General features: G+C 42.7%; 1 protein-coding gene across 6 annotated transcripts in view; it reads left to right on the forward strand.

The window, feature by feature from the left end:
• The window catches only part of LOC144823717 (histamine N-methyltransferase A-like), a 181,450-nt gene that overhangs the window by 121,068 nt on the left and 33,764 nt on the right, over window positions 1-26,618 (forward strand). For all 6 annotated transcript variants that reach the window (XM_078682478.1, XM_078682474.1, XM_078682475.1 and 3 more), the window contains one exon: window positions 13,089-13,196. In XM_078682478.1, the coding sequence (XP_078538604.1) occupies window positions 13,089-13,196 (108 nt within the window). The remainder of the gene's footprint in view (window positions 1-13,088; window positions 13,197-26,618) is intronic.

A 26,618-nucleotide genomic window follows, 5' to 3' on the forward strand; every position in this document is an offset into this window, starting at 1 on the left:
GCGTAAAGAGGCTAGATACGCTAGGCATATTCGGGAATGTAGGTATGCCCGAAATTCAAAAAGCCCAGTAAAGATTGTAATTTTTTCAGTGTAGTGGGAGCGCGCAAAAGTATGCATTCTCCAGGAAGTGAGGAGCCAAACCTCGACCTTCATTGTTGAGCTTGAAGCCCAGGGACAACACTGTGTACTCGGCAATGTGTGATTTTGCAAAGTTACATTTATAGCCAAAATCCGCAAAACTGCAAATTATGCGGTCAACAGGGCACAGATGGGGCCATAATTCATCGTATGTGAGATAGATGTCATCCACATACAAACATGCATCTGCGTCGAGCCCCTCCAAAAACGAGAACATGCGGGCGGCAAAGACGCCAGGACTGTTCTTATAGCCATAGCCAAACGGCAAAATTGGCGCTGTTTGCCACCACTATTAAAAGCTGTCCATTGACTACTAAGAGGGGACAGATTGTGGGCAAAAAAAACATTGGATATGTCAAGTGTGGTTTTGAACCTTTTTACGCTTGAGACTATCCACAAGAGCTGAAATGTGTGTATTCTGTAACGCACAAGTACGACAATGGGAGTTTAAGTGGCGGTAATCAAATACCAAACAATACGAGCCATCCTTCTTGGTCACAGTAAAAAGAGGGTTATTCATCTGAGACACAGACGTTTCAATTACACCTTGATATTCCAATTGTTCAAGGATTTCTGCAACGGAAGCGTTGGCTTCTCGCCGCATGGGGTACTGGGGTTGAGGGTGTGGCATTGACCGCAAAGGAATCTCATGTCGAGGGGAAAATTTGTCCCACCCACAGTGAGTACGGTACAAAGCCAGCGCAAGCACCTTAGCCCAATCTTCTGCAAAGTGCAGTACCTGCTCTTTCGGCACCGTGTGCGTGAAACTAGGGAGGATTACCTTCTCCCCTTGCGGAGCAGTAAAGGCAAAAGATGGGGGCCAATCGACCTCCGCCAACAAAATATCATAGGTAGTAGTTAGATTCTCCCCAAAAAACACTTTTATGGTACTTTCTATGTCACCTTCAATCATAAGGACAATTTCATAGTCTTTCAAGGGGAGCCACTCTAGTGTCAGCTGTCTCAACTACAACAAAGTTGTCAGTCGCTGTCACCTTCAGTAGTGGACGCAACGCTTCTCGATCTAAGGTAATCTCTGCAGCGTTGTCCAACAGTGTCAGCGCCCCTGTCAGATTCCGAACCTGCGTTCTCACTATCTGTGGCATATCTCGCTGTTACTGCCGCAATTTTCTTCATTTAAAACTGGGGTCTTTGACGTGGTGACTCATCCTGCTTGCCTTTTCCGTCAGCCTTGCTAGGCTGCTCACGGCTCTGTTGGGCACCCTGTCCTCTGCCGCCGCCTCTTCCACCGGTGGGCGAGACCGATGTTTCCTGCAAAGAGCGAGAGGAACATTGTTCAGGAACCTAAATCTATCAGGTGACTTAATCGTAGTGCGGTTGCGCAACACATATGTACGCTTAGTAGAGGCAGGTGTAGGTGAAGCAGGACGGGACCCCTGTTTCTGTTGCTGTTTCCCCTGTTTTCTTTACTCCAATTTTGTTTCGAAACTTTCTGGCGATCATCTTTATCAGGTGACGCCTGCTGAGGTTGCTGCTGTGTTTGTTTCTTAGCAAAAGGCTTAACACCCAAACTTTTACGGCCAACATTCTTATAAGCCTCGGTAATAATTCTCGGTAACTGACGGGGTTTCTCGGCCTCGGGAATATCGCACAAAGCATTAGACACCTGTAAGTTTACTGCATCCCCCTTAACATTTGCAAGGACGAGATCGCGAAACATGTCAAACGCTCCCAGGAGCCGCATTCCCAACTCAACAGCCGCCTCCGGTCCGTGTTCATCCTGAATACGCTTAATGATGGAGGGCAGGACAGCCATCACTGGGGTGCCAAAGCATCTAGTATAGACTGCTGCAAAAATCACACTCCAAGTGGTACAGTCATTTACGTCCGGCACTAAGTCTTTCTGCAAACTAATAGTAAGGATCCTGTGTTTCTCCACAGGAGTGGTATTCGGGAATACTGCCTCCAGTTGGTCAAATTTCTCAGCAAGCCAAAAAGGCCTTTCATCCTTATCCTGGGGACGCTTGCCCATAACCGCATTAACCATAACAGGACTAAGCTTCAGCCCCTTCGGCCCAACTGGATGCGCCGCACCACCTGGGGCCCCACCCGGGAATTTGCGGGAAATATAATGTACCAGACCCCTTATCACTGACACTGCAGACGCATATAGGGGTCTTAATTCAGCAGCTGTACAACGCGCCACATTAGGGTGCGGAGTATACCCAGCTAAAACTGGCCAAGAAGCGCCTGCAATTGACAATGGTCCGTGTCTGACCACCGTCAAACTGTGGGGGAGGGCACCATTAAACCAAACGGCATGCTGCCAAACAGAAATTGGAACTTCCTGTGTCTGATACGGAGCGTATTCTACAGGTATGGCAGACGGAGTGTAAGTGTGAAAAACACCGGGACCAGCATCATCCGCAGGAAAGGTGACCCAGGAGTAAAATAGCTCAAACGGGTACGCTGCAGCAGCAGATACAACAAAAACAACTGCCATGCCTTCTAAAGAGACTTGAAAATCCTGCAAATGATTGCGCATAACCAATCAGCTGTGTACTGGGATTTCCACCGCAGCCATAACGACACAGTGAAAGATTAGTACAATGCAATATAAAAAGCACAACTGGGTAGTAATTTAATTGTAAACCGTTTTATATTATCAAGCTTGAAAAGACCTATGTAACTATAGGTAGATTTATCAGTCACCACTGTCAACCAAATACAATAGTGAGGGGAATGTGGACTTATACAAGCACTACGCAAGAGTCTCACAATAAAACTATAACGTTGGTGGCGCCATATTGCAAGGATTCTGCTCATACACAGAACTGTGCACAGAGACCTAGGACATCAGTGAATTGTAGTGTACCAGAAATTCACCTCAGTACCTAGAAAAACCCCAACCAGCTAGCATCAGTGTCACATTATCTCTTCATCCTATAGCAAAGTAACCAATGATTAGACAACCTAGAACATGCGACTTAGGACAAACTCAGGAATGGTGGGAAGTGAGAACACTCTTTCGTTATACTCCCATACCAGTCCACAACAGGAGTAAAGTAGAGACACGGGTAAGGTTAAAATAATTATTTAAGAACGTGATCTCATATGCAGTTTCTTAGCCAACATAATAAGCAGACATATGATTAGAAATAATATGGTCAGCATTGTTACAATTTGATAAAATACAAAAGGAGAAATCATATTACAATGATGGTGAGAACAGGTCTTATAGCGCCTAGTTTTAACACCCTCCCTATATAGGAACTATGTATTATAAACTAAAGAAGGTCTCTTAGACTTGTTTGGGGACCCCATTACCTTTCCGCTCAGTAAGAGTAAATCACATCCGGTTCAGCTAAAGCTCTCTGCATCCCTGGAAACAGAAAATCTTCCAAGTGTGTGAAATCATGGCAACTGTGCAATTATAAGGGTGCCAGAATCTCATTTGGCTCACAGCTGCCAAATTGGTATGTTTAAAAAGCGTTACTCGATCATGTCGAACAACAGCTACCAGGTTATGATAACCTTGACGGCTTCAGCACTGACTGTGCAGACTAGGGGCACGATGTAAGTCTAGAGATGGCGAAAACAAACCTTTTGTCATGTGTAAACCTTCACGAAGCCTAACTTACAAAAACAGCTATATGCAGTGTTGTGTGCAAAAGTGGCAAAAGGAAAAATGGTGTTTAAACTTCAAAGAAGCCATGCTAACATAACATGCTTGCAAAGCAGGCTTTAGGCCACACTACAGTGTTTTTGCCGCTGTAATGCATTTTTTATGTTCAGCTAGTTTAAGTTTGTATTTATTTTTTTCCTCAAGCTCATAACTTTTCCTCCAATTCTGTTTTTGCCTGGGACATTCTTGTCTGGAGTCTCATTGTACCAGGGCTGGGAAGCTTTTTTTTCATGGCTTTTAGTTTACCTGGGGCCAGAGTATATAGGGCTGAGCCTATCCAGATGAAAACATTTTCTACACTTTAGTCCATGTATGGGGTGGACTAGATTGTTCTGAGTGGAGCAGGGTCAAGACTGATTTTCAAATAGCTGGGTCCTAACTGAGTTGACATGGTGTGCAATATAATGATGGATTGGGATGCAAGGCGAGTAATTACCAGTGGCCGAGATTAATTCAGCCTTTCCAACTATCACTTTTTTGTATACTTTAGTGTCACCCTAAGTGGTATGGGTTTGCCCATTAGTGGTTCCCGTACACACTGTGTCATTGAAACCAAGCTATACCCAGCTGATGAGCACATAACTAGGGCAAAACGCGTAATGGCTTGCTTGTATTATGGTTCAGAGAGGACCTGGCTTTGCAGTTTGTGCTGGACTATTCTGAGTGGGGAGGGTCAACGCTGATTTGCAAATAGTTGAGTCCAATGAGGTGCCATGGTGTTCATAATAGTGATGGATTAAGATGCATCCCTGACTAATCACCAGTGGCTGTGCTTAATTCAAGCATTCTATCCATCACTTTGTATTTGTTAGTGATCGATTATGATAGAATCAATATTGCGTCGGAGTGCCTTTCACATGGCCTGAATATTATTCAGGATCTTCTCCAGTTTATTGGATCTTTCTTTGGAATCCACCATTTTTGCATAATTGGATGCTTTAGCAAAAACTTTAGGAGAAAGCATTACATAAATCTGCAATACAACCAATTCCAGGTACTATTTGAGGGTGGTCATCATCCATTTTTATCTTGCTTGCTTGTTTTGCTTGGCTCCCTTTTTGATCCATGGCTTTCACATACCCAGGCAGTAGGCTCATTCACCTTATTCAAGTGGCTCAAGCACAGAAGAGCAGTCACAGTTAAGCTTTGGTTGCTGCAAAATTTACTTCCAAGATGTGTGCCAACAAAGGTCACGGGTTAAGGAGAAGGAGACACTCCACCAGTTTCCTATAAGTGATATATCAGTGCTTGGGGCAACCAGGTCTGGCAACAGAGTTTACTAGACGCTGAGCCTGTTTACAAGTGGGGTCTAGCTTGCTGTCTATGCCAGTCCTAAACTCTCTATATACCTATTGTTCAGGAATAAGCCCACTCGCGGCTCAGTAGTATGTATCACTGCTGTCGGGCTACAGCTAGTTAAAAGTGAGTGGTAACCTCACCAGGTATACCCAACTTGAGAAACTGCTATCCAGAAGCCATTCGGCCTGCTTTTCTGTGTGCCAGACACAAACAGAAACTATCTCAGAATATCACTTCCCCCTCCCGGGTATTCAAACTTTTCAGCTGCCCTCAGCAGTAGTCTTTTACCCACTTGGACAAGTAGTAATACCTTGTGCAAACTCTAGACAATTGAGGAGTAAAGAGCAACAAGAAGAGATCTGGCCTCTAGTTCTTGGGCAGCCATCCTCTCCTCCATTGCCACCGGGATCAACACCATACATTTTGTACCCTTACCCTGCCCACTGCTCTACAGAGATTACTCGTTACCCAACAGGATGACGTAAACTTTGGTGGCAGCACTCCAGGCTAATTTCCGCACTTGATCACTCCTGGTATTCACTCATGTGGCCTCTCTTAATCACAAGCCTTCTGCCCAGAAATGATGATACATAAGTTGCTCACAAGTAATTAGAAGTGCTTGGGACGCATCTGAGGAATAATTATTAAACACTATAATGGAGTACATTTTGTGGGCAGCTCAATCAATTTTTCAACAGTTTTGCATATGTTTTTCTTATTATTGATTCCTTGGAAATATGTGTAGCTTTAATGCTACTATGAGCAGATTGTTTCAAAATTGTTTGTCCTCTTGAAGAAGTCTCATAAGTAGGTGGAGCCCTGAAATATTAACAATTGATATGCTTCAAGAAACATGTATGACAAAATAGAAACAAGATGCGAAGAATGAATATCATACGTGGTCTGACGAGAATGTTAGGGAAGTTACTCTAGCCAGCTTTCTGAGCTACTGGCATTGATTAATGTATTACAAAATGTGAAGAAATGCATTAAGATTGTGATTTAATGTTACCCTTTCGGTGCTCGTGATGGAATGGTTCCATCATGAGCTCCAGTGCACCTGTGCTCAAGACGGAACCATTCCGACATGTGCACAGGGGCTCTAAATCCCTCTTCTGCAAACAGCAGAGTGATTTCCTTTCTTTTTTTAGGTCTCGGGAGGTAGGGAAGAGCTTCCTCAACCTCCCAAGCCTTTTTTAAATATTTTCAATGTAATGATGATTGCGCGCATGGTGCGTTGTCGTCATTACATTGAAAATTAAACTGAAACTTAGTTTCAGTTTCAATGTTTCGTGCTCATGGGGCTATCTCCTCACCTGAGCACTGAAAGAAATGGGAGAGATATTGTTGGAAAGGGGAGAATCTTCCCTTTCCAATGGCACCCTTCGCCAGTGTATCCCTGCTTGGTCATTGCCCCAGGAGAACGAACCCCAAGCAGGGATCCACCCACTAGGCACCAGGGAGGAAGGAAGTGGCCCCTTGGGAACGGGCCTTTGCTCCCCCATTGAAATATGGCATAACCAGTGTTTTTGCCCGTCGGGTGCAGAAAGCACCCTAGGCACCAGGGATTCTTTTTTTATAGGCCAAGGGTGGGGGCTGCCCAGAATGGGAATGCAAATGCCCCCACCCATTCCTCCAATCAATGTAAAAGTCTTTCTGCCCTCCCACAAGGCAGATGGGGCAGAAAGCCCACTAGGCACTAGGGATTTTTTATACATAGGGGTGGGGGCTGCCCAGAATGGGCATGCTAATGGCCCCACCCCAAGAAGATTTGCTACAGTCTTTATTCCCCCCTGGGAGGCAGATGGGGCAGTAGCTTCTGATCTGCTCCCGGGGGTCAGAAAGCCCACTATGCACCATGGATATGTTTTATGTCCAAAGAGGGGTGGCTGCCCAGAATGGAAATGCCAATGCCCCCACCCCAAGAAAATGTGCTACAGTCTTCTTGCCCCCCGGCAAGCAGATTAGGGCAATAGCTCCTTATCTGGGCACCAAGGAATATTTTTTTTCAAAGTTCGGAGGTGGGGACTGCCCACAATAGGCATGCCAATGCCCCCATTCCCCAATAAAAATGCCACAGTCTTTCTGTCCCTCCCCCCCCCCGGAGGCAGATGGGGGCAGTATTCCCTGATCTGCAACCCAGGGGCAGAAAGCCCACTAGACGCCAGTGATTTGTTTTCTTATATATAAGGGTGGGGGCTGCACATTATGGGTATGCCAAGGCCCCCAGCCTAAAAAAAATTGCACAGTCTTTTTCTTTCCCTGTGAGGCAGATGGGGGCAATAGCCCCTTTTCTGCCCCCCAGGGGTCTGAAAGCCCACTAGGCACCAAGGAATATGTTTTCAATGTTCTGTGGTTAGGGCTGGCCAGAATGGGCATGCCAGTGCCCCCAGACCCTTCAAAAAATAACACAGATGTCATGCCCTCCCAGAGGGGCAGGGAGCCCATTAAGCATGAGGAATTACACTGGCTTTTATGTATGTAGGGGTGGTGGCTGCCAAGAATAAGAATACAAATGCTCCCATACACCCCCAAAAAACAGCCACAGTCTTTCTGCCACCTTTTTGGACATATCAAGGCAATACCCCTGATCTACCCCCTCTGCCCAAGGCGGCAGAAAGCCTATTAGGCACTACCCTATTTTTTGCAATGTGCTTAGCTGTAGATATTGGGCCCTAGAGCAGCCGGCTCCTAGGGAAACCTAGCAAACCTATAATTTTTTTTAAACTACACACCCAGGGGAATTCAGGATGTGGTGACTTGTGTGGCTCTCACTAGGTTCTGTTACCCAGAATCCCTTGGAAATCACAAACTTTGGGGAAAAAACACAATTTCCTCTCATTTTTGTGATGGAAAGTTCTGGAATCAGTGTGGATCCACAAATGTCCACACACCCAGCATTCCCCAAAGTCTCCCGATAAAAATGGTACCTCACTTGTGGGGGTAGGTCTAGTACCAGGAAACAGGCCAAAACGCAATGTCGACACATCACATTTTTCCACAGAAAACAGACCCTTTTTTGCCATGTGCCCAGATGTGGATTTTGGGCTCCAGCTCGCCGGCACAGTGGAAAACTTAGCAAACCTGTACATTTGTTAACACTGGTCACCCTGGGGAATCCAGTAAGGGGTGACTTGTTTGGCTCTCACCAGGTTCTGTTGCCCAGAATCCCTTGCAAACCTCAAATTTGGGTGGGGGGATTTTTTTTTCCTCAAATCTCAGTGATGGAAAGTCCTGGAATCTAAGGGAAGCAACAAACTTCCACTGACACAGTATTCCTTCAAGTTTTCCAATGAAAATGATACCTCACTTGTGTGAGTAGGCCTAGTGCTCGTGAGAGGAAACGGGCCAAAGTGTACTGTGGAGACTTCAAAATTATCGATTACAAAAGACGTTGTTTTGCCTGGGAGCCACCTGCGTTTTCGATCTCGGGCTCGGCGGCCATCTAGGGAAACCTATCAATCCCAGACATTTCTAAAAACTAGACTCCTGGGGGAGGTCAGGGTGGTGTGATTTGCGTGGATTCCCCAATGTTTTCCTACCCAGAATCTCTTGCAAACCTCCAATTTAGGTAAAAAAATATCAAATTTTTCTCATATTTCTGGTGGGAAAGTGGTAGGCTCAGCAGGCTGACACAAATATCCTACCACCCTACGTGCCCCCAGGTCTCCTGATAAAAATGTTACCTCACGTGTGACAGGGAAGAGCCTAAAACGCATTGTGGAGACATCAAATTTATCTATCACAAAACAACCTGGTTGTGCAAGGGGGTTACATGCGTTTTTGGTCCCGGGCTTGACAGCCATCTATGTAAACCTACCAAACCCAGAAATTTCTGAAAACTAGACACCTGGGGGAGTCCAGGGATGTGTGACTTGCGTTGATGTACAACATCAGAGTACAGTTTGAAAAACTAACACTGTATCTTGGGGATGGGAACAGTGGTGGTTGGTGAAATTTGAAAGTGGTGGTGGTGCATAAGAGAGATGAATGAATTTTGGTGTGCGAGCGAGCAGGACATTTCCAAAGGGGGTGGGGGAGGCATTCGCCCCTAAAAGTTTGTTCAAAATTGATCTAAAATTGTGCAATTGTGATCTATCTTTAGAAAACCAACCCACAAATAGCATATACATGACCCATGTTATTCCTCTTCATTTACTAATGGCTTTGCCATCAGAATGGGGGCAGGAATGTTTCTCAGTTCAGATTTAAAAGCTCTTACTTTTAATAAATACTTTTGAATGGAAATTAAAATCTGATATACTAAGGTGAAACCTTTTGCATGTTAAAGAAATACACTTTTTTGAATAATGAAGACACCATGTCATATTTTAGCATGATGTTTGTTGCATTATTTACATGCCGAAAATGTTCAGGACACGGCTCGTACACTGGCTCTTAGAGCCAGAGTTGACGATGGCTCGCCTTTGGTTCAGCTCTCCCTGTTAATTCATTGGTTTGCTGATTTCTAGTGCCAATTACTTCATTAGCACATTTGAGCACCTTGAAACACGTGATATCAGGATGTGCGCTGTACTAAAAGTAATCCTTTTTGTTCATTGCACATCCTGAGCTCACGTATTTTATGGCAGTCATATGCTCAAATTATGAGGGCTTATCATGTGGGCCCCAGTGAAGGCAGACAAAAGGGCATCACAAGCAGCCTCCTGTAAACCCATCCTTTCCCAGGTCGTCATGGGATGAGGTCAGTGAGACTTGCTGGCCCCAACCCACCCTGTGACAACTTAGGAGAGGGTGGGATGGTGAGGGAGCCACAGCAGTGAGTAACAAGCAGCCTCGGGAAGTACAGAACTGATGCCCTACACTCCCTGGGTGGCTTCTAAAATATGATGCTGCTATTCATCGTCAGTGGGTGGTTCTCCAAGTCCCCGATTCCAGCAAACCTGTGCTGGTGCTCGGTTAGTTCTTCCTAGCGAAAAAAAAAGAAAACTTTACCTGGCACATGTGCACATGCGAGTATATAAACTGGCTTGTTGCCTGACCCTCAAGTGAGCAAAGGCAGGCACTGAGACACAAAAATGTTTTGTTAGACATGTGGATGCCAGTTGCTGTAAGCAATTACCAGCAATTAATCATTTAGCAATTAACATCCACAAGCCTACAACATTTGGAGGACAAAGCCCCCATGCTCACACACAGGAACTGCCTCTGAATGGGACACTAAGTAAAAATCATTAAACACCAACTTTTAGCAGTGATTAAAAATCCAATTCAAAGATGAAGTCAAGCTTTTTATAAACATTAGGGATAAGTAACTTTAAAAAGTTACAGTCTCCATGTCGGATATGCAAATTTGTATTAACAGTCCAGAAACCGGCAGCCTGAATGAGCCGTGACTGAGATATGGAATTCATCGCAGGACCTGCATAACAGTTCATTGTGATTGACAGGTCACCCTGAATAGGCAGAGATTACTCTTTTGAACTCAGCAGAATGGGGTCCTGCTATCTTGCTGACACCTCAATGTCAAATCCTACCTAACAGGTCTGTTTGAGCCACATTTTAAATGTTGGCGCCCTTGATAAGGAGCAAACAGGATGCCCAGCCACTTCCTGTGCATCCCCATCTGGTGCTTAAGAAACTTGTTTTTGTCTTACCAGACGTTTGTCTCCTTCTTTAAACTAGATTTTAGTGTTAGTTGTGAGTGTACACTGGTGATTCCCATAGCCCGCTCCTCTACAACCACTCAGCATTCAGAGCCCAAGTTCATTGTGGCTAAAGACTTCGGCCATCTTGACATTGACCTGACACATGGCCCTGTGGGACTGTTAGTGATAAAGCAAAGTGAAAACTACTAAAAAGTGGTTTGGGATACCCCTGGGAACGTTTACTCAATGGGTTAGGGAGTGCCTAGGATTTATGTTCTCCTACTAGCTTGTGCCAGACGTAAATGTGGCATGCCAAGGCACCTCTAAGAAATACTTACAGGATCTGCAATAGAACAGAAGAGAACTGACCTGCTGTCTTCACCTGAAGGACTGGACTGCTCCCCCTTGTACTTAGGTTGAAGAAGCAGACTCCAAATGCCAGTTGAATAAATCCCTGTGTGGCTACATGGACCAAAACAAGTTGCAAGAGGCCTTTTTCTGGAAATTCCCATCTGGCCAGTGGCAAATGGAACTTGGACTGGAGTTTGCTGGTGGCCTCTGCCTGACACCCTGAGAGTCTCCAAATGTCCCTCAGCTGTCCTGGGGGCCTTAGCAGTGTACTCCTGTGGTTGTTTGGGCACTTAAAGAAATTTATAACGTTTTGAAAGACTTTTGATCCTGATCTTCAATGGTCCCTGCTGGGAAAAGTATCTGACCGGTAATGCCACTGACTTTTTCGAATTTTGTGATCTCCAGCAGGACTAGTCTAATCGGTGTATTGGACCTGCGCTTCATCACAGTCGGCAAAAAAATACTCCTAGCTCACAGTCTACAGTGACCATTGACCAAAATTCATGACTCTTTTACCCTCATTTGATTTATGTTGTTTTGGTGTAATTTTGTTTACTAACTTTTTCTTTTTATGGATACATTGGATTGGGATTTGTATTGTGTCATTTCTCTGACTTAAATTTTTTTGGTACTTCTGAATACTTGACGTGATTTCCTTAAGTTAAGCCTCTCTGTTCTCTGCTATATCTACCAGGGGTTGAGCTCAGCTTTAAATTATTTAAACATTTAACAGGACCTAGTTGGTTAGTGGACGCTATTACTTTTGGTGGTCTATCATCCACTCCAATTAATAATTCACTTTCTCACAGATGGTAGATGCTCATAGGATACCAAAATGTACAGCTTGGTGAATTGCCCTTTTTTGTGAAAGTTAATTGAGAAATTTATAACTAGACGGATGGATATACCACTCACCTAATTTATAAGACTATCATTTATAACGGCATTGACATGAACCACTGTCACTGCATTTCAGTTAAAGGCATTTTACTATTCTTTTTTTCTTTACAAAAAGAAAATCGTAAATACAGGATTTTCTTTATGTAAGAAAAAATGCAGTGCTGCCCTTGTCATAGGACTTTTCTCCCTTTGCGGCGGTAACATTATGATTTTAAAATGTTTCCTTACTGATAGGTTTCAGCACTATAGTATTATTATAGCATTATTAGTGGAACAAGCTTGTTATGGAAATTATGACGCTTCATATGCCCCCTAAAGTTTTTCCGGCCTCTTCCTGTTTGTTTCCAGAGTCAGTGCCCTTAATTATGCAGCCACTGTCCTTGCTTTTTGACAACCATCTTTGATCGAGTGAGGGGCCCAAGTTGTCAACAACTGTTTTCCTTAGAGAGTAAAGGTTGTGAAGAGGAAGTTGAATAATGTAATAATGTCACATTTAGTACTCTTCATTACTATCCATCCAAACCTTCCTATGCATTAGGACCAGGAAGTGGCTTCCCTCGCTGAAAGCAATAGACACTGCATAACAAACAAAAAGTGAAAAACACTATCATACTTTTTTCATATTCGTTGGTCTTTTTACTGCAGCGTTTATTTTGCTTGATAACTGTCTTCTGGAAAAATCAGGTTGAAAAATACTACAGTGCATTTCCATGATGATATTGTCAGGGAGTGGTGATTACGAATAAGGAATGTAGAATATGTTTATTTTAAACTGAGAATTTTTTTTTTCAAGTTCCTGTTTTCAGCAAATAGTCTTTGTAAAATGCCAAAGACAATTTACGTCACGCAGAGCAAATGAAGGACTCCTGGGAAAAAAGAATACTATACCAATCAACAAATAGCAGTAGTTTAGAGATGTACACCTTTTTGGACTGATACGAGATGTGATTTACAGTGATATCAGGGGGCTGAGCCATAGCGTACTCTGCGTATATTGTAGACCATAGGCCTTGCAGAGGGCTGAGGCGAACAAGCCAGACCTAAAAAAGTGCAGGAGTTACTAGGGGGTGTTTTCAAATTGAAGCATTCTGTGGCATGCTTACATTTAAATAATGTTTAAAGAATGTCATATATTTTCTACTTAGGAAAAGTGGATATACAGCTTTTGTCAAAATTACAAGCTCAGTGCCCAGGAGTCAAAGTTAATAATCACGTGGTTGATCCAAATTCCGATCATCTCTCCAAATACAAAGGTAATATATTCAGAAACATGAATACTGTATGTGGTTTAAAGTGTGTTTAATTCAACTTCGTTTTACAGTGTGTTTCCAGACTTGTGTCATTGTTGAACCCCATTGTAAGGTAGTTTTTAATACGGTTAATCATATAATGAGTTATGTTTATGTTTTTATGAAACAATGAGTACTGTTGCTTGAAGCATTTTTTTTCTTTTATAAAACTTGATTTATATTGCCTCATCTCTTGTTACCATAACCCTTTCAATATTAGTAAATATATACTGAGGTGATCAAGGTAAGAGAGATTCTTCAGTACGAAGTGTGGGTGGTCGCTGCCTGCATTTTAGAGGGGACAGAGATCTCCTAGCAGTCACGTGCAGTGAGTGACTGCACCCGCCTGCAGGTGGATGTCTATGTGGACCATTGGAACTCCTTTCCCCCTCCAAATTTCTGCCGTCAGGGGGCGCACTGACAGTGTCCACTTTTTTCTAAGATGTTAGAGGATATGAGGACAGAGATGATGCTAGAAGAGAAGAGAAAAGAGATTAAGGACGTGGATTGGATGGATAAATTCAAAGGAAAATAGCGGTGGCATCGCGCAGCTCAAAAACAGATTTTGTTACTTTCATTTAATTTTCTGACACTAATATTCCATCCATTGTTAAGGTATGCCTTATTTTGCACACTCACACTATATGGCCACCTACGCATTTAGCATATACTCCACAAAAAGTGGAAGACAAGTCTGTAAATCCCCACTCAATTACCACATGTGGTATTCACACAATGGATGTACAGTGAGAATTCTAAAAACTGCAATTATTCCTCATGTACCACGCAAAGTTCTGACTGTATGCGAAGAATAGCATTATTGCCATCTGCGAAAAAAACCAAAATCACATAATTTGAGAAATGTTAATTCCCGCTGGACGGGAGTGTCATTTACTTTTTAAGGGTTCAGACATATTCTACAGCACAAGAAGGATTCTGCATTGATCAGCTCGCTTGTCTGCTTGTGCTTTTATTTTCTTGCGTTTTGTATTTGTAGTGCCCTATCTTGTCCTCAGTCTTTGTGTTAAGTCTGCAATCACTGGCCCAGAATGTCTGTCCAGTAATCTTTCACTGAATGTTTGGACCTAAAAACTGCTCATGCCCACACATTTTTGTTGCACATGGAAACTGAATAATCGCAGCTAACAATCAGCACCCAGGAAACCATCACAGACACCCTTGTCACAGTGCTTACTTTGTGCCGGTGCTTTCCGGTGCTAAGCACCGGCACTTATTTTTCAGGGCCGGGTCTACATCACGCATTTGCACGTCATATGCTATTGTGACATAGTTAACTATAATTGCATCACTGACTCGGCGCAGACAGTGTTGTTCCTCTCCTGAGTCCCAGGAAAGAGTGTTGCGGCTGTGAAAGACAATAAAAAAAGATTCATGATTATTCATTATTGGTCCAGACCATCCAACCTTAATTTATTCAATATCAATAAATCCGACCGGACCTTGATGCGCATTGCAAATTTACCTTAGTCCCTTAGTTCAGTGTTCCCGGTGGTTGGGACACTGATTGGGCTGGATTTGGTTCTGCTGGGGTAGGGGCTGTGTGGCAGGCAGCGTGCAAAGATTTTTTTTAAATGTCACACCCTGGCACGCCTGCACCCCACAAGTCATCAGCCACGGTTCCGGTCAGTCCCAGGACATTGAGGGCAGACAGCAGCAGGCCTATCAGTTAATAAAGGCAGTGCCCGGCAGCCCACTACCAGTAACCGTAAGTACTAACTAAGCAGACATTGCCAAACAATGCTGCCTTTTTTTTTCTTATGTGTGATGGCGACTCATGATGGTCACCGTGGTAGCTCCGGCTCCACAATCTAAAGAAGTGGTGTTGCCCAGGGCCCTGATCTAGCCAAAAGAAGAAAATGTTGCTTTGAGAAGCACTGCATGAGCTGGCTAGTGCAATTAACGTAATGTAATTACTATTAAAGTAATGCCATGGCTCGCCCCTTGGCAGTGCTGCATCGCACGAGACTTCATCGTCATGTGCTTGAAAAGAGACAGCTGCAACTAGGGTTCTGGAAGCAACCAGAATCTAGGACAGGTAGTGCAGTGCAATAGTCATCAGCACTCACTAACACTGCTTTGAGTGAAAACAATAGTTTGGCAGTGTTGATGGTATGATGCACCCTTCAAGGCCAGCCTGCTTATCCTCTGGCAAGTCAAATCAGAGGTAGAAAGAAATGGGGGAGCTCTTTATGTGGGATTATCTGTACTGTATACCAGCCAACCCTACAGGACAGCCCACACAGTGGCATGTGTTAACTAGGCGGAAACTGGTGGCCTCTCAGCTGGGAACGGACCAGGGGTATCCACTCAGTGAAGTCCCAGGGAGGCTCAGTGCTCCTCAGCACCCTCTATAGTTATTGATCTGCAGCAGAGACAGAGGCCATATAGGGAAGAAGTGCACCGCCACTTTCTTTTGAATGCACAGGACGGAGAAAACTCATGACTGCAAGACTCCAAACACCTTTCTGACTCCAGGAAAGCTGACAGCAGTTAGACTTGGACTGGCCTATCTGGCAATAGGATGTCTCAGAAGGGCGGTACAGGGGGCCAATCTGGCTGCTTTTAGTGCCTCTAACTGCTGGGTTTGTCTTTGAGACTTGTTTCTCAAAAGTTAGTGCATTAATGGTGTAAGAGCTGAATCGGATGACGAGCAGAGCCATTGCTGTGATTGCATTTCCAGGGAGTTGGCTGGGGAGAAGTCACTCATAAAATACCCTGTGCCCTATTACCTTAGAGCAGTCATCTTCAAATGTCTTAATGCTGCAACCCATGTAAAGAAAATTCCTCAGGCCTTATACCCAGTATTGTCCTTTCCCTAAATCGGCACATAGAGCACTGGAATACTTCAAGAGTTGATTTTCAATGCATCAGTCATTTTAGCTAATTTTTTCCAAAATTGTGCTTTAAATGCATTTTGACTTAATCTTTTTCAAAATGTTCACAGAGCAGGGGAACCTCCTATCAAAACCTTATTATGAGGAAGGCTCCCTTGCTGAAATTCAGATTGGGTATTACATCTGACTTTAAGCAGTGCCGGTTGAGGATGTGGGTGGAGCCAATAGAGTAAGTGGGTGGAGCCGGGTGAAAGGAGGTGTTGTCTCCGACAAACATTTGAGCATCTGGACTTCATATTTTACAAATTAAGCTCTGCCTTGTCATAAGCAAGCTGGACTACGAGAACACCCTCAATGTCAGCATTATTAAAACATTTAACTGAAGCCTGAAGACCATTTATACCTAAGTGGCCAGAATCACCCTCAACCTCCCACGCCACACTCACATTACAACACAGCTGAAGGAGCACCACTGACTCCCGGTTCAGAAATGATCATAATTCAAAGTCCTCACCTACACTTACAATGCATCACATACCATCATGCCTCAACAATTGCATCTTCTTTAACAAACCTTACGGATACCTCTATTCATCCAGACTTATATTTGAACCCATCCCATGCATACAGAAAACCAGATCCGGCGGTCAAGCATTTTCCAATATCGCACCTAACGCATTGTATGACCTGCTGCTACATCTAAGAACCTCCTCCTCACTTCTTCAATTCTGCAAGAAGCTGAAAACATATCTTTTTGACTTGTCCCAATAGGCGTTCGATGTAGCTAGATTCACACCTGCTTATGGCCAGGATACCCTCTCGGGTGCTAGTGTGCTCTAAAAGTCTCCATAACATAACATAACATAACCAAGAAAGTCCAAGCACAAATTACAGTAATCTCTCCATACCTCAAAGTGGACTTGGCTGTAGAGCTTTATAGTTGCCTTGAGTCGTGTTTCATTGAAATTAACGGCTATCATGCTATTATAGTGGATTTCAATTTAATATAAATGTGTATAATATTATGAACATTTCTACACTACAATGAAAAGACTGCACTTGACAGAACTTTGTTTTCCTGTGCATGACTAAACTAGGCCCAAAATTAAGTCAAACTTCCAACTTGGATTTTAACGCAGCTGTGATGTGTTTTCTTTTCTGTTCACTGCACGTAACCAAAGTGTGCACTGTATAATGCTCTATATTGACATGTTGTTCACCAAAACGCCAGAGGAAGCCTTTTGTAACATTCAGTGCTCTTTCTGTCAATAATACTATAAGTCATTCATCTGTGAGACTTTCATTGTTTTGAGTAACTAGGTTTGAAATGTCACATCTAATGAAATTAGGCTAGAATAGGGCAAATTAACATTCATTTACGGCATAGAGCTAGGATGTGGCAAGAGATGATATTACATAATTCTGAATTGTTATTTATTTTCCTTTGCACTCCTTATGCTAAATTCGCCCTTTCCATTGACCTTTGTTATTAATCGTTCTATACAAGATGGTACATTTTGGAGGTGAGCCACTCTGGTTTCCTTGACTCTAGAGAGTAAACCCTTGTTGGATAGTCTCCACTTTGGACTTAGAATATTTTTCACTTGACTTAATGTCATTCTCATGCTGCATTTCAATGAGTCTTACGCTGATTCCCTATATTGATTTACTCTGCATGTCAACTGATTATTGTGTTTGAGTTATGTATTGCACCTGAATTATTTTTAATAAACCTTCATGCCTTACATCTTACTATTGACTCTGAAGGAATTATTACAATTAAATGCTAATTAGTTAATTTGTGTTTGGGTGCCATTTCAGCATTTTCGGGACACATTGCCTTATATATGCTTGAGGTTTAACACCATCCTCGATTCTGAGATGGCAATTTGCCCTGATTATTTGATTAGATAGTGTCAACAGTTTTGGTGGAGGATGCGGGCACCCCAGAAATAAGCCCGCCAAATATAGACACCTGAAAACCTTTAGGTTCTCTACATTTCTTTTATCCCATAATCTGGATTCTGTCTGCCCCAGTGGTTGCTATTGGAGGATTATTTGCAGTGTTAAATGTTTCTGAGCTTTTCTGGACCAAATGAGAGTGAATAGAAATACTTCTAATGATGAATTGTGGTGTGCTTTGGATTTTTTCAAGAGTATTGTGGTTGTTTGTAGTTTGGGTATTTTCGGAAGTGTATTACACTGTGTGTGAGCTCTTATGCTTTTTTTTAACTGTTTTTATTTGAGTTTCAAGTTTAATATACACCTCCCCACCCCCATGCCCCACCCCCGGAGAACAGGTACCCATCATTTTTTATTACAACATAAGCGATAATGAGCATAGAAAGTTTTAAGAAAGAGAAGACAACATACGATTGAAGATGTATCATATTTGCAGCGGATGGCCCACTTGTATTATTTCAACAATCATTCCTCCTGACTCCAAGCTATCAGTGGCACCCAAATCTTCATACCCCTATTCCGCTTATCCCTCCCTTTGTTTCAATAGATGGCAACCTCCAGGCTGCAGGTCGCAAGCAACCGAGCTCTCCATTCTAGAAATGATGGAGGTAGCGGATCTATCCATGCTGATGCGACGCACAGCCTGAAGACGGCCATAGCTACAAAAATCAGCCCTTGTATTTCGTGTGGTCGGGCGATACTAGTTATACCCAGCAAGACTTCTTCATTAGTAATGTTAACCCTACAATGTGCGATGCTCGAGCTCTTTTGCATTGCAATTCTGATTTGCGAGTCTTTAGGTGGCCTAGTTACTGTGATATTGATAATTCTGGCATATTTATGAGCTTGGGTTATGTATTTGTCGTTGAGTCTATCTAGTTTTTAATGTGGTAGGAATTGAGGTATTACTGTTTGTATACATTTGTTGACTGGGGGCAATGCCATTGCACTGGAAACCCCAGTTAGTGATTTTCAAGCGTTGCTTTTTAAGGGGGACCTGACCTTGTATTTGATTAACTTCTATAACAATGATTTTGAATATATTTCAAACTCAAGGTTCACTTGTGTCTCTCTGGAGATTTTAATGCAAGGTTGTCCCCCATGCTAAGTTACAGAATGATAATTATGCTCTGGAGGGTTTTGATCAAAGAGGTAAAGAGATAGAGGCCTTCCTCTTGTCACTTCATTTGCATAACATGATGGATGAGGCTGGCATTAGTGACTCAGGATTACCCACCTTCAGCTGCAGGGACAGCTCATCCGCTATCGATTTTATTTTTACTACCAGTATTTTAATTAAGTTACTACTGCCTGGTGCCATAATGTGTTCACATTTTGGAGACCATAACCCCATCGAGGTAGCAATGGTCAAACCATCCAGGGTAAAATTTAATGTTGGTGTCAGGATTGGCAAATTACAGTCATCCACAGACGTCCACAGACAATCTAACTGAGGTATGGAAACTCCAGAATTAGGCCTAATTTCTGGGAATGTAATAAATGCGAACCAGGGGTTGGTCTTGAGTTGCTTGGCAGACGAGGGAGGTTATCAGGGGACAGTCAGTTCTTTTGTGAACCTTTGTTTAAACATCGGAAAATCCCTTTCAAAACATTCCAAAGTGACTTACATAGCCCTGTGATGGTTTAACTACACATGCTTTGCTTCTATCCAATCTCTATGTAGGGCTCCTGCTGCTAACCCCAGGTACTTTCCTACAGTAGCTGCTCTCCGTAAACAGTATAAAGCAGCTACTGCTAAGAGATGGAAGAGTTGATCTCACAGCAGTGGGATACAATAGTTTATGCTGCATCCACAAAAAGACAACAAGTCCTTCTGAACAGACTGTCACCCCAATTGGGTGTCAGATCCCCAGGGGAAACAACCATTACAACGCAACTTTCACAACGCACTACCATCACAACGCAACTTTTACAACGCAAAGTCCATAACAACGCATGCCATTACAACGCATGCCATTACAACGCAGATGCTATTACAATGCATTATTTAGAAGGGACAAGGGCACCCAAGGCGCAATAAGCTAAGGACCATGGGTAGGTACTGTATTATAAAGAACAAGGGTCCTTAGAGCAAAAAACAAATGAAGAGAAGAAATAAATATAGACCAAATGGAAATATATTGTTAGGGGAAATGTCCAGCCGGACAATTTTATTTCCCTGATACAAAGGTAATTATAAAACCAATAGAACACTGAGTGTGATAGAAGCGGGACACCGGCCGGTGTCCGGCTAACACACTAAGAAGACATACAACATACAAAATAGCAGGCAATAACAGGACATCTGATTAGAATAAAACATAAACCAGACAATCTAGAGTATACACATATGCAAGAAAAAGGTATAAAACAATTTATGCATTTAGTGTAATGTGTCGACGACGTTTCGAACCATACTTAATAAAGGTTTATCCTCAGGACAGAGGGTAATTGCCTTGAAATTACACATTTGCAAATATATCACTAGTAGGAATATACATTTGCCATACCATGAAAAAAGAAGGGAGACATAAAAAGATAAAGACATGTCATTAGAACATTGCCAAGACTGCGTGCATAAATTGCATGACTCATACCATGCCAAGGTGCAGCCGGCAACGGGGTGTAGTCCATGCAAAGTGCAGGCAGTGGAAAACAACAAGAGGAGCAAGACTGGTGGCGCCGAGTATCTATAGTCCATGGAAGTGACTATGGCTAGTGCATCACAAAGTGCAATGAATACACACGTGTGGAGTGAAGCGGCAGCGAACTAGCGTGCCAATAAATGCAGTGAACTGTGGCAATGTGTGACATTTGTGAGGAAGTGGAGTGGCTTACCAATTGTGTAGCACTCAGTTAGGGAAGATTTCTTGTATTTGTTAATTTAATTTGCTTAGAAGCAAAGAAGCATAATGGATCTAATGGGAAGAAAAAAGATTCAGTGAAGTGGCGCCGATTACTTCCCAAAATAAAGGTCTATAAGGAATTAATACTACCTTTGAGAGTGCCCTCGGTAATGGGGTCTGTGGAGGGAGGGAACGAAATTGTAATTAAGTATACAATTAAGAGGTAGCGTGGATAAAACGTCTTGCGGGGGGTTTGCTTACCCGAAAAACGATGGTCTCGGTATCCTGGTCTGGGGAAAATAAACGGGCGGCGTAAGTGCCAGTGGTCACATTAGCCAAATACATGAAAGGTATGCAGGGTGTCAGAGGCGGATCTCACCTGGTAATACAGCTTGCAAAGCCTCAATGGGGATTCTTGCTGGCACCGGGAATCTGCGCGGCGCCCCAATGCAAAGCGGGACGCAATGTAGTGAGCAGGGGAGTCACGTGGGGGATGGAAGCCAATCGGTTTGCGCCAAAAAGGTGTCGGCCATTTTGGAATGGGAAGGGAATAACCATTTGGAAGGCGCGACGCGGTATAGTGAGCCGGGGAGTCACGTGGGGAATAAGACCCACCCAGAGTACACCAAAAAGTTGTCGGCCATTTTAAAATGGGAACAAGACCCATAGAAAGGTAGTGATATTAAAAGTAGTGATTACATGCCAGTGGATACCGCTCACTCTAGACAAACAATAACACCATCCAATCGTAATTAATAAATTATTAGCACATTTTTTCATTTTTCCATTTATAACAAGTGCACCATGAGGAAAAAATGCACCATGAGGAGAAAAAAATCCATTTGTATTTCCAGGCTTCAGTTAAAAATAGTAGAAAAATGGAAACAGTTTGTAATTGTAAAGTCAAATTCTTAAATCAGAGAGGTCCAGTCCTCAGTCCGATTGAGCCCAGTGTGAAGACTTTTAGTCTTCAGAATCCATCGCAGTTCCTCTTTGTTCAGAAGTTGTTGCAGGTTGCCACCGCGGCTGGGGGGTTTTACCAAGCAAATGATGGTCCATTTGAAGTCCATTTCTGTGTGGGCCTGTTCAGTGAAGTGCTGTACGAGGGGAGCATTCGCAGTTCTACAGCGTATCCTGCTACGATGTTGGCACATCCTTGTTCGTGCCTTTTGTGTAGTTTGTCCAATATAGATCATAGAGCAAGGACAAAAAATAGCATAGATCGCATTTGAGCTGTTACAGTTTGAGAATTCTCTACGCTCGTATTTCATATCTCTGTAAATAAAATCTTTGCCTTCTATAGTGCTCTCACACATTGAACAGTTACCACATCTGACATGTCCAGTGAGTTTTGGCAAACCCCATAGTGTATCAATTGTGGTCATTTCTGCAGGGGCGGGTAGTGCTGCCCGCACCAAATGGTCTTTTAAGTTCTTGGCCTTCTTAAAGGCAAACATGGGTTTTTCTAGTTGCAATTGGTCAGCATTCAGCACAGGCCAGTGTTTTTTAATGCTCTTAGTTAGTGAATTAGATATCGGAGAGAAGGTTGTAACACACACCAACCGGTTCTGTGGTTTTTTCGGTTTAGATTCCAACAGAACTTCCCTCGGACAAAACCATGCTCTTTTTGACGAGGTTTTGATCAATCTGCGGGGGTAGCCGCGGGCGCTAAGTTTAGCACTGAGTAGGTGGGCCTCTCTGAAGTAATCTTCTTTTAAATAACAATTTCTTCTGAGCCTTAGAAATTGTGAGAAGGGTAAAGAGTCACGGAGCGCTCTAGGATGATTACTCTTGTAGCTCAGTAAGGTATTGCGCTCAGTAGGTTTCCTATAGAGGCTAGTGATGAGGACACCTTCTTTCTCCTGTATGTTTAGATCTAAGAAGGGAATGTTGGTACGGCTATTAGTAAGGGTGAAGGTAAGGCCGCTGCAATTAGAATTAAGCCAGTGTAGAAAGGGGGGAAGTAGATCCTCACTGTCATTCCAAATCAGGAAGATATCATCAATATACCTTTTCCATAGGGCGATGCCACTATGGAAAGGGTTAGACGGGATCAATATACGCCCGCATTCAAGGTTATCCATGTAAAGCACTGCCAGGTTCGGTGCAAAGACAGCCCCCATGGATGTACCTTTGATCTGGCCATAGTACTGGCCATCAAACAAAAAATAATTCTTTGAAAGGCAGATTTCCAAAAGCTGAAGAATGAAGAGTGTAGGTATGAAATGCGGTCTCGGACGGTTGTTGAGAACTTTTTCAATGACTAACATTGAGTCATTTTGGGGAATATTTGTATATAATGACTCAACGTCCAGAGTGCAAAGCACACTGGACGTGGGGTCAAATGGATGTTCCTCTATCATATTGATCATATGGGTGCTGTCACGTATGTAACATTGGGTAGCTGGCACGAAATCCTTAATAAAAATAGTCCACAAAAAGTCCCAAAGGCTCTAGGACTGACCCACAACCAGAGACAATAGGTCTGCCGGGAGGATGTTCTGCATTCTTGTGCACCTTCGGTAGCGTGTAAATAACCGGAGTGCGAGGGGATCTGGCATTGAGGAAAAGATATTCCTTTTTGCTCAAGAAGCCTAACTCTAGGCCTTCTTTAGTGACCAACCGTATTAGATTTTGAATCTCAACTATTGGGTTCCTCTGGAGTTTAACATAATGTGAGGGATTGCTCAATTGTCGAAGAACTTCCGCTTTGTATGTGTCAAGGTTTTGTAATACAATTCCACCGCCTTTATCCGCAGACTTAATAATTAAGTCAGGATTTGACTTGAGGCTAAGAAGTGCTTGTTTCTCTTCCAAGGTTATGTTATAAGGAATGAAGGTATGCTGCTTCTCTAAAATGGAGAGATCCTGTAGGACCAATTTCTCAAAGGTCAATATCTCAGGAGGCACAATGCTGCCTACTGGTGAGAAAGTTGAAGGAGGACGAAATGGAGTATTGGGCATGAGTACTGGTTTAGGATGGAGTAGGAAGAAAGCATGTAATCTCAATTTCCTAAAAAATCTTAGTAACTCTGTCTGGACATCCAGATAGTTAGGACGTACCGTCGGGACAAATGAGAGGCCCTTGGTTAGTAATGACAATTCAGTATTAGAAAGGGGTTGAGGTGTGAGGTTAAAAATGGGTAATGGCATCGGGTTAGCTGAATCTACTGAAATAGGCATTGTGTTAGTACAAGTGGTAAAATGCTGATCTACCATTGGTAGTGTTGGCATCTGGTATTCCTTTCGCCAGACGGATAGGGGCCTCGTGGGGCTGGTTTGGGTTTCCCCCTCTTGGGGGGATCGGATTGGCCTCTGGATAAAAAAGGAGCTCTATTGGAAGGACCAGGTGCTCCACTTTGGTCAGAGCTATCAGAAGACTCTGCCGAGGAGTCCGAAAAGCCTACTAGAGTCTGTCGTCTATTATAGCGACCCCACGGTCTTTGGTTCTGATTCTGTGGGCCACTATAGGTACGATTGGTGTAAAAATCTTTGGCTAAGTATGGGTAAGCTCTTTCCTGCGAGAAGTTTTTGATATCTTTTCTAACTTTGGTTGTTTTTTTGTTTAACTCAATTCTATGAAAGTCGCTTACAGTTTTAGCTATATCCTCTAATAATTTAGTGCAATCAGGTACAGGGCATTTGTCTTTTATTTGTGTTTCCAGATCTATTATTTCCAATCCTAATTTTTTCAGCTCCTCTGAAGCAATATCGATGCCTAATGCCATCCACTGTCTAGAGCAACCGGTGCTAATATAGCTGAACCCTGTAGTATACTTGGGGTTATCGGTAAACACGCCAGGTATGTTGCGAACTTGCAACCCAAGCGGAATAATATTGGCCTTAAGGTATTGAGCCAGAAGAAGTATCATCAATTCTAACCTTACTACCTTCTTTTTAATTTTTTCGAGTTGGTCGCCTAATGGAACATTGAGTGTGCTGGGACTTTCAGGGTTATCTGTAAGTAGAGACGGGCTGTCTAGAAGTTTTTTGAAATACTCCTCGTTGTATAAGGGCGTGTGGTCTGACATGCCCTATAGAGTTAAAAGGAAGATATAAAAGGGAATAGGAGTGGAGAGACTGACAGGGGACAGTGACCCGCTTCAAGGAAGGGGTAGGGGAGCGAGCCCTTGCAACCAAGTGGTTGCGCTACGTACTATTTAGAAGGGACAAGGGCACCCAAGGCGCAATAAGCTAAGGACCATGGGTAGGTACTGTATTATAAAGAACAAGGGTCCTTAGAGCAAAAAACAAATGAAGAGAAGAAATAAATATAGACCAAATGGAAATATATTGTTAGGGGAAATGTCCAGCCGGACAATTTTATTTCCCTGATACAAAGGTAATTATAAAACCAATAGAACACTGAGTGTGATAGAAGCGGGACACCGGCCGGTGTCCGGCTAACACACTAAGAAGACATACAACATACAAAATAGCAGGCAATAACAGGACATCTGATTAGAATAAAACATAAACCAGACAATCTAGAGTATACACATATGCAAGAAAAAGGTATAAAACAATTTATGCATTTAGTGTAACGTGTCGACGACGTTTCGAACCATACTTAATAAAGGTTCATCCTCAGGACAGAGGGTAATTGCCTTGAAATTACACATTTGCAAATATATCACTAGTAGGAATATACATTTGCCATACCATGAAAAAAGAAGGGAGACATAAAAAGATAAAGACATGTCATTAGAACATTGCCAAGACTGCGTGCATAAATTGCATGACTCATACCATGCCAAGGTGCAGCCGGCAACGGGGTGTAGTCCATGCAAAGTGCAGGCAGTGGAAAACAACAAGAGGAGCAAGACTGGTGGCGCCGAGTATCTATAGTCCATGGAAGTGACTATGGCTAGTGCATGACAAAGTGCAATGAATACACACGTGTGGAGTGAACAATGCATGCCATTAAAACGTAAGTATAGGTAAGTATATAATGTTATTAATATTAATTTACTTTGAAAATATTTTTCATAATTGAATTTATTTAATCTATTTAATGTATTTACACTTACCCTACTATTACACCCCCTGGAGTTAGAATAGTAATTTTAACCCCATACACTACTATTACACCCCCTGGAGTTAGAATAGTAAATTAAAATATATTAATTAAATTAAACATAATTATTTTTTATTTTATTTTTTTATAATTTAAAAATTTATATTAATAAAATGATATACTTACCTATACTTACGTTGTAATGGCATGCGTTGTAATAGCATCTGCGTTGTATTGGCATGCGTTGTAATGGCATGCGTTGTTATGGACTTTGCATTGTAAAAGTTGTGTTGTGATGGTATGCGTTGTGAATGTATGCGTTGTAATGTCATTTTTGACAGTGAGCCCAAGCTTTTTATTTCTTGCAACATATCTGATCATGAGTCCTGCTTTTATATTAGTTCTTGCAAGCCACTGTGCGGTCACGTAGTAGTATGCATTTTGAATAATGCCCCATCTCTTTCTTCTGAATTATGTGTATATGCATGAGTTTTTATCACTGCACTGTATTTTCATATAAGATTTGTGACCTGTCAACTGAAATCACACTGAAATTATCTTGTAAGCATTGCAGTCTTTATTGTTGTTTTGTGAATTTTCATGGCTGCTTTGGCACCTGAATATAGTTGTACTGAATTCCGAGTTATTACTGAATTTTTGAGGTAATTGATAAAGTTTTTCATCAAAATCCAAGATCTCACGATAT

Source organism: Lissotriton helveticus, chromosome 3_1, assembly GCF_964261635.1.
Source record: "Lissotriton helveticus chromosome 3_1, aLisHel1.1, whole genome shotgun sequence".
In the NCBI taxonomy this organism is placed as follows: Eukaryota; Metazoa; Chordata; class Amphibia; order Caudata; family Salamandridae; genus Lissotriton; species Lissotriton helveticus.